This window comes from Acanthisitta chloris, unplaced genomic scaffold (genome assembly GCF_000695815.1).
Source record: "Acanthisitta chloris isolate BGI_N310 unplaced genomic scaffold, ASM69581v1 scaffold25238, whole genome shotgun sequence".
Lineage (NCBI taxonomy): Eukaryota > Metazoa > Chordata > Aves > Passeriformes > Acanthisittidae > Acanthisitta > Acanthisitta chloris.
The window spans coordinates 17,059-25,962 of record NW_008687903.1 but is presented as its reverse complement, the minus strand read 5'-3'; the positions used below and the strand labels follow the sequence as shown (position 1 = coordinate 25,962).

Genomic DNA, 8,904 nt, shown 5'->3' with positions numbered 1-8,904 from the left:
GGAATGGTAAGATAGTGATGCTCAGAGCAAAAAACAAGCAACCAAAGCAACCCATTTCATTCAGCCTCAGAAAGCAAGCGAGGGGTTTTTATATTATCAGGCATTCTTAGGAGAAAGGAACTTGGAATCATTAAGTTCACTCCTCTGAAGATGACTAGTTTTAAACAGGCTGTTGACAATACTTACGATAAAAGAAAGGGACAAACATAACAGTGAGGGAAGCTGGTTTGTACTTCTGTCTGCTCCTTTCAACTGTACTAAGGAAATGTCTGCAATTACATTAAAAACATAGACCAAAGAAATTAGATATAACTTTATGAGTTATTAATTTATTACTTATACTATGAAACTATAATATGACTTATAATAGAAAACACTACCAAAAATCAAGAGTTATCTTTTGCCTACAGGATGAAAAAGAATAGTAAAGCAGTATTTCATCCTGAAAATATGCATTACAGCTAATCCGGTATTCACTGTGCTGCACCTACAAATACCTTAGTTTTTTACAAAATGGTTCAGTTTTGAAAAAATAAAAATAAAAAGCCAGCAAGCTCTTATTGAGCCCATACTTACTGTAAATAAGGCACCAGCTAGACTGCTAGATTTCTTCACCATGCAACTTGAAATGGGCACAAAACATTATTAGGGGTTCATTAAGTGGGGGGGAGAAACACACCATCAAATTAAAGGGATATTATTCTACTGACACACTTATAAACTTATTTTCATAGATGCAACATATCTATAATTGTGATCTTCAATAACTTCTTTTGCCCTAATTCAACCAGGTCTGCCTGCTGCATTCCTTTTGGCTTCCTAGTTCCACCAGTTGAGAAAAATGGGCCAGTTTTTGAAAGGAGAAAGCAATGGACAGACCTTTGTGGTGGTTAGTCACAATCAAACACCTCTTAGTATATCCTCAAACTTAATCTTCTTTTAACTTCTGGACTGCCAGTAAATATATTATAATTACTAAAAGTTATTTAAAACACATCCAGGCTCAGAAAGCACAACACTGTTCTATGGTGTGATTCTACAGATTCATGGTTAAAGTTATCTTAAACCACAGTATTTATAACCCTGTCCTAGTCCATGCATACCCAGCAATTCGCTGCCTCCAGTTTCGATATGGATCGTAGAGGCTTTCACAAAAAACCAATGCATGTCTCACAAATTCTTCTATGGGGGTCTGATCTGTCTCTTCTTTTTCTTTTGTTTTGCTTTTTAACTGAAGGGAAAAAAAGAAAGCTGTGGTCAGAAAATTTCCAGAAGTTGAAAATTAATCTTGTTCTCCTCCAGAACAGTTCTAAGCCCACAAACTGTTCTCCACCTAACACTATTATTGACAAAGAGGGTCATATAAGCAGCAGCAGGAAGTATCAGATGGCAGAAATTACAGAAGGGAATTGTTGTTAATCACATACCTGTTGAATGTATGACGTAGTTATGGTGATAACATGGTTAACGTATGAACACATCCCAATCTCTTCCACATTGGCCAAATTCCTATGAGGACAACACAAAAACCACAGAACTGTACACAGTGTACCATTTGAAGCCAGTTCAAACAATGTTTGTTTTAGCATTCTGCCTGTAATCATACGAAAGTGTAGCAGCATTTCAAAGATACTCTCCAAAAGACTGCATGTACTTAAACATTTATTTCTGTTACAGGAACAGAGCTCACGAGTTTTCAACTAACAGGAAGAAAGGCCTGAATGACTCTGCTGTAGGCCAATTCTATCTGGAATTTGGGGTTTCAGAGGTTAAGCAGATTCCCAGGACACTCTAAATAGAAAGCTCAGAAATGGTATCTGATAACAAAGATAATAACTTCCACTTCTCCCACATTACTAGCACATACACTTTCTAAAACTTTAGTAAACATATCACCTAGAAGCATTTATTCACTTTGAATTTTTTCAGGGAAAACAAACACCTAATAAATTACTTAAGAACATAAATAAAGCAACAACAACAAAGAAATTGCATGCACGTGTTATTTCTCAGTTTTGAGAACAAATCACAAAGATCAGATACCAAAGAGATGATGCAAGGAGAACTGTTCAGCAATTAAGTAAGGCTAATAACAATTTGTAATTCAGAAACACATGATCACCATCTACTCAGCTTATATTTCATATTCCATGATACTTAAGCACTGCTCTACAGCCCTTTGTGTTGCTTCAGAGGTAATGAGAGCCAAACGACTCAAAAAAGCTGCTTTAAATACTCCTCAGAAAAGAAAATTCCCTATTATATTTTACCCCCTTCCTCTCTTAATGCACTTTACAATAGAAGACTGAAGAAATAGTGAGAAGTAGATCCCTAAAATCAGTTTATTCATCTGCTTCAACAGAATTATGCTATAAGGCAGAAGTTTCAGAAGGAAATCAGCTGCATTAATCAGTCTCCATTATAAGCATGTTAAGAATGTGAAACAGTTCTTCCTGTACAGTTCTCTAATTACTTCATATCTAACATTTGTTAGAGTGCACCTTTTCTTTTATATATGTTTTTTTATACCACATACATCATGGATTTATCTTCTGCAATTACAAGGAATTTAGTGTCTAATCCCCTTCTATTCCATTACTCATGGCAAACATTATTGCTAAGAGGATTGCATTGCTCCCCTCTCTTATTCCCTCTTCCTTTATTTTGAAGATAGCAAAAAGTGGCATTTCTGTTTCTACTGGATAGTATCAAATTACATGTTAAGTGTCATTAGAATTTATAGGCTGCATCAAGAATTTTTAAACAAAACAACAGCCTTGCTCAGGCAACAATCAAAACAAATACCTGCAAAGGATGATAAAGAATTTCACAAGTAAAAGTGACAGAGCCTGCTGCTGCTCTTCTAGGCCATCTGACATTTTCTGGACACACTGTAGCAGTTGCAGCCTGAGGACCTGAAGAATGTTATCAGGAAGCAGTGATATTCCTGGTGGTACGTCATCCACCCTAATGAGAAAAGACAGATACAAAATTGTTCATCATACAACTGACACATTACCAATCAATTTCCATGTGCTCACGTAGTGCTCCAATAAAGCTCCATGGGAAAGGTTACCCAACAGCTCACACTTTCTAATGAACTACAAGGAATACCCACTCAAGCTAGCAGCTTGAATTTTCTTTTCCAGAGCAATGAACCGCACTTTTAAAACAAGTGTTTAAATTCCTTGTGTGGATTCCTAAATGCTCGTCCTTGCAATGAGCTGCTGCAATTGCCACAGAGAATTTATATGATCTTCAGCCTGGGAAATCCCTAAGTGAAAAACAGGACAGCCACAATGGAATGAAACATGAAAGCAAAACACATTTGGGGGAACATTTGCAACTTTCTACTGAAAATTAGAAGCATCCCAACAAATGATATGCAAATTATTACACAGTTACTGAAGCCCAGTTGGTATTCATCCACACTGAAACTCACCCTTCTTACATAAATTTCAAAGAGCCTTACAAAGTAAGATTAAAGACAAAAAGAAAGCTGTTCACAATAAGATACAGCAAAAGATGACTTGAAAATCAGGGTCTGACTCTGCAGGAGCTCTCAAAAATCCACCTGACTCTTGGCACACTGATTCTGCATGAAAAGCTGACCCATTCTTAGTTTCTGGATATCATTAGCAGAGCAAATAAGGGATTTTTCACTATCTAATAATTTTAAGGAGATAAAAAAGCACTGTTGTGTTGCTGTTACATGTGATGACTCCACCAAGGCCAAATATGGTCCTGAAGAATAGGTAATCTTGCCTGCTGTTTTTTGCTAAACTAAAACACTTTTAGAAATACACCAGTGAGAACCAAAACATGAAGAATGGGAAAGAAACTCCACCACAAATAAAACCAATGATCCAAACCCAAATAATCCAATTATCCAGGAACAACCATATGGAAACCCATTTCAGCAACAGTATAAAAATATACAGATCTGTTAGAACAGTCTTTGGGATGCAGACTGTTTACTCACTGTTGCACATGTTAAATAGAGTTAACCTCTGGCAGCAGCTATTTACCCTGACACATCCTCTATGAATTCTACACAGGAAAAGGAAGACAAGGCAGAGCCTTACAGCTTACAAAAGCCTTCAACATGGCCAAAGGCAGGGGAAAATGGCAACAAATAAAATCAGGTAGCTCAAAATCCCAGTAATCTGACACTTGCATGCATACATCTGTGCAAGAAGCATCAAAACGCAAGGAGAAATGCAATGACTGACACTACATGCTGTGATAGCTATTACTTGAACAATTCATTGTTCAGCTTCTAAAGTTGAAAAGGAAGCCTGTACAGAAGGGAAAAACAGACACCCAATTTAGTTAAACCTCTAGACAGGTGTAATTGTCAGCAAGCTCCCATATCCTAGAAAACCAGTGTCACTTGTGCATACACAGAGAACCAAATCCTATTCATTCACTTGCCATTTCACGGAGTGGTGCAATTTGCTTTTCAGATCCTGGGATTCAGATTCTGAAGGAATTTCAAAAATTTTAACACCAATTTTATAGTGCCTGGGCTCTAAGCTGATAGAGACACTAAGCACAAAACTGAGAGCAACTGCTCTTTCCCAAGACAACTGCGGAAAAAAAAAAAAGAAGCTTTCATTTTTGAGACAACAACTTGCCCCCTCAGGATGCCAACAGGCCTGTACTCTCTGGGACTGCAAGCAGGTTCCTCATAATTTGGTAATTCAGATTCTGTATTCCAGATTCTGATAATTCCTTCTCAGTATTAGGAAGTCCATAAGTTTTGACAGCTGAAATCATAAATCCAGAAGTTATTTCCCTAAAATGGCCAACAAGTCTTTTTCAGTAAGATCATAAAATGCTTTACAAGAAAGCAAACAGCATGCCCTTCATGCCTCACATCCCAAAGAATGTTTTCTCTGCAGTAGTTATTGCACAACCCATGAGAATTTAGCACCTCATGCAAGGCAGGCACAAAAAATCCTAAGTGGGATTACACAAACTGAATATACTATACAGTATATAAATAATATGATCTAACTTTTTTTCACAACAGAGCAAATTACTACTATTAGTAGTACAAAATACTACTATTACTACAAAACTCTAAAAGTTAAATTTGTGGACATACTATACAAATTTTTCCCAAGACTTTACTGTTTAAACAAAGTATTCCAAAAGGAAAGAAAAAATACATCTCAAAAATCATACCTTGACTGATGTTCTTATTTGACTGATGTTCTTATTTGACTGCTGCTACCACTCTTCAAAAATATGAGAACTTGACACATTTGGGTTCTTTGTACTTATAACTTCCTTCATTGCATTAGCATGGTTATGCAGCAATCCAAACTGCCATCTCAGGTGTTTGAAAGGAAGTTAAATTAGCTCTAAACTGTATGCACTTATTACAGCTCAGACTCATGCACTGGGACCTCTCCTCCACCTGTGGTAAAACCTTGGGAACAAAGTGCTGCAGAAAACCAAGGCCTCACTTTTCAATGACCATGAAACTATATAATCAGCATTCCCATCATGATTCCTGCATCCTTTTTATGTGGGTTTGAAGTCAGTAAGTTTGCAAAATATGGTTTCTATGGTACTTGCATGATCTTCCTTTAAGCTCCTTTACTCAAGATCATGCAAACCAAAAGCAGAAAAAGAGCATGACAGCACTCTGGAGGCCTTTGTTATTTCTAAATGTATTAAACCAAATGGCAATTCCTCTCATTCAATGAGGAGAAAAATATCCTCCCACCAGCTGGTAAAGGCTTTATCCTTTTCAGAGTAAATACATATGACATGAATACATGTTTTCAGGGAAAGAACAGACAGGTCTTAGCACTAGTCTTTTGTGCTCAATGCTCAAAGCCATCAGCATAGCTATATTCACCTTTGCAGCACAATCATTAAAAAGATCATCAATGAACCCTTCCACTTAAAAATATAGAGCAGGTGCACAAAGATAGAGCTAGAACTGAAGCTGTACAAGCCTATAAACTGCACAAGCTGCATAACTGTATAAACTCTAAGTATACAGTGAAATCATACCACTGGATAACTCTCATCCACTATATTTAGGGGTTTCCTAATTCTCCACTGCACAGCATCTTTCAGACTTCCCAAGCAGATTTCAGGAAGTTATATATTTTAATTTACAGAAGAAATACTCCTATGCATTAAATCAGCAAGTGACAATGCCAATTAAGAGTCCAAAATCAAACCTCTAACAGAATCTTTAAATATCTGAAGTGGTAATTTCTTGGATGCTAAAAAAGCCACATGTTTTAGATGGACAAAAACTTCATGCCTGTCCTCCAAAAGGTTAGTTTTGTCCAGCAATCTGTATAAGCTTTCTTCTCCCTATACAGTTTCTCATTAGTTCCTGGCATTTGCCCTACAGTACACAAGGTCTTTCAGGCATATAGCTATAAAGCATACCAAGACTTATAGAAGGTAAAAAAAAAGTAGAATTGGCCCAATCAGTTTCTCATTTTAACTAACATCATCTATTATTTCTAAGACCAAAAGACACGATTAGTTGCGTAATAAGCAAACCAGTAAAAAAAAAAAAAATTAAGTGAATCCACAGGGTTCTATGGCCCCAAGAGTCACTGGAAATCAGCATTGGATGGTTAAACACTGATCTACTTTTCTTTTTTGTGGGCCCAGTAGTATCAGTTCCACAATGTATATGTCTGCAATACAAATCAACAAACCTCAGAAGTATGTGACTTTTCACATGCCTGACTACATTGCAATGCAAATGAGGGCAGAAACTTCTAATATCTGCTCTCAGTGTAGTCTTTTTTTCCAGCCATCAAAGCCCAGGAATTATTTGCCTACATCCTTATGTTGTTTTGATGCTTTTTCTCTACATCTGTTACACAAATGAGTCTAAATCCACACAGTTTATTCTTCCAGACTAAATCGCTAATCCTGTCATTAACCTCAGAAAAAATACATTATTTTTATGCTCACTAAGTCATTATCTATCACAATGAAGTTGCTGATTATGTTCTACACAACTAAGCTTCATGTTTGTTATCTGACCTTACTGTAAAAGAAACACAAACACATAGACCAAAAACCACTTTCAAAAACCCAAAGTACCAAGATATCCTTCTCTTCCAGTTCTCATATTTCAATATTAAATAGTATGTTAAAGATAACCTTGTCCATAGGATAAATGTTTTTCCTTAATTAAACACAGTAAAATGACCTTTAGACACTGCAAAGTAAACAAATCTTCTGAAAGATCACAGAATTAATTTGAAGGTCTTCCTTATTAGTAATTGTACTACATAGTTTGCATTCATATAGGCATTTTGAGGAAAAGTTTAATACAAGAGCTGAGAAGCCCTGGGTTTATCCACTGAGATCCAGTTGCAGTATCCTTCATTTCCTGGTAACAGTAGAGGCTATCACTTACACTTCAAACAGGATCTGATCCAAAGCCCATTAAAGAATTTCCATTGATTTCAAGAGGGCTTGGACTGCAGCCATCATGCAGGGAGGGCCATTCTTTGCTATAATACTGACACCAGTTCTCATGAATTCTGAATCCTATAACATTTGGTTTTTCTTAAAACCCTTAGTTCATGAAAGCATCTCAAAAGCAAGAGAAAACATCCAGTGACTAAGTTTCTATTCCTCATTGGCAAAGTTGGACTTGAAGACAATTGTTATAACACAGCATACAAATTTAGAATACTAGATATGAAACTAATAATTAGACTTTAATAGCACCTCATGATTACATGGGATAACTTTTAGTCAGCAACATGAGTGAAGTCAACAATATTCTTACCCTGAACTGAAGTCTTCATGGATGCAAAGAAACCACTTTAAGTCTATCATTTGAGCATATTTTAATTTTAAAAAGGTTTCAGTTAAGATACTCCAATCTTTCAGGAATCATTTCATCTCATCCTTAATATTAAAAAAATCCCTGAAATAAAATTGCAAATCTCTTTACCTAATCTTACTTCTCTTCAGTCACTGCTGACGCAGATACTAAGCACTAATACTATTTCGTTTGCAACATTTAATGAATACTTATGCAAAAAATGCACAAGGAATAATTATTATATTTCTATGAGGAAGAACAAAGAATACTCATGCCATCTCCTGATATAATGCAAATACCGGTATTTGCCTATAGTTTCATCATTTCCAACCCAACTTGACCTTCAAACCAATGGGAGTGCCACTTGACAACTAAAAATCTTGCTTTCTTTAGAGGCAGCATTGCCATTGAACAGGACTGGGTGCTCAGCCAGGTCTACTTCAGGTATCAAGGAAAGATAAACAGGTTTATAATTCTACATACCTTGTTGGCAGCTTCTCAAAGTCCACATCCAGAAACTGTTCATAGCTAGAAACAAAACTATCCAACCAGAGCTTCAGGTAATCTGGATCTTCCTGTAAGAAAGAATGGCACATTATTGCACTCAAGGCCATTTGTCAACAACTCTGTAGTACTACCTCAAATGAAAAGCTTTTATTTTATGTAGTTCAACTGGGAGAAAGGAAGGAATTCACATCTTTTTTAGAACTAAAATAAAAAAACCCAATCTGTGTCCTTTGAAATTTTCAGCAATGTTGTGCTGATGTGGCATTCTTGCTCTATTCATTAGTTTCCGTGTCTCCATTTGTTAGTACCAGTGTCAAGCAAAGCATTATAGTTTCTCCCATCACCAACAATCTTTATTTATTCTCCAGAGTAAAAAATACCAGTTGTACAAACTTAGTAGTATGTGTTCTAGTCTTGACCCATAGATATTAATACACAACACTCCTTATGGCTCATAAAATTAAATAAGAACTCCAACAGCAATCTAATCACAAAATAATTTGCTTTTTGCTTCATTCATTGGTTAATATGGAAAGTAGCTGCAGATTAGAGACAGATGAAGTGTTCAA

General features: G+C 36.2%; 1 protein-coding gene across 1 annotated transcript in view; it reads right to left on the bottom strand.

The window, feature by feature from the left end:
- Positions 1-8,403, bottom strand: part of NBEAL1 (neurobeachin-like 1) — a gene marked incomplete at its 5' end in the record, with an annotated part of 59,343 nt that extends 50,940 nt beyond the window's left edge. The window contains 5 exons of the mRNA XM_009080831.1: positions 187-269; positions 1,104-1,231; positions 1,428-1,509; positions 2,806-2,967; positions 8,312-8,403. Of these exons, the coding sequence (XP_009079079.1) occupies positions 187-269; positions 1,104-1,231; positions 1,428-1,509; positions 2,806-2,967; positions 8,312-8,403 (547 nt within the window). The remainder of the gene's footprint in view (positions 1-186; positions 270-1,103; positions 1,232-1,427; positions 1,510-2,805; positions 2,968-8,311) is intronic.
- Positions 8,404-8,904: the final 501 nt, after the last annotated feature.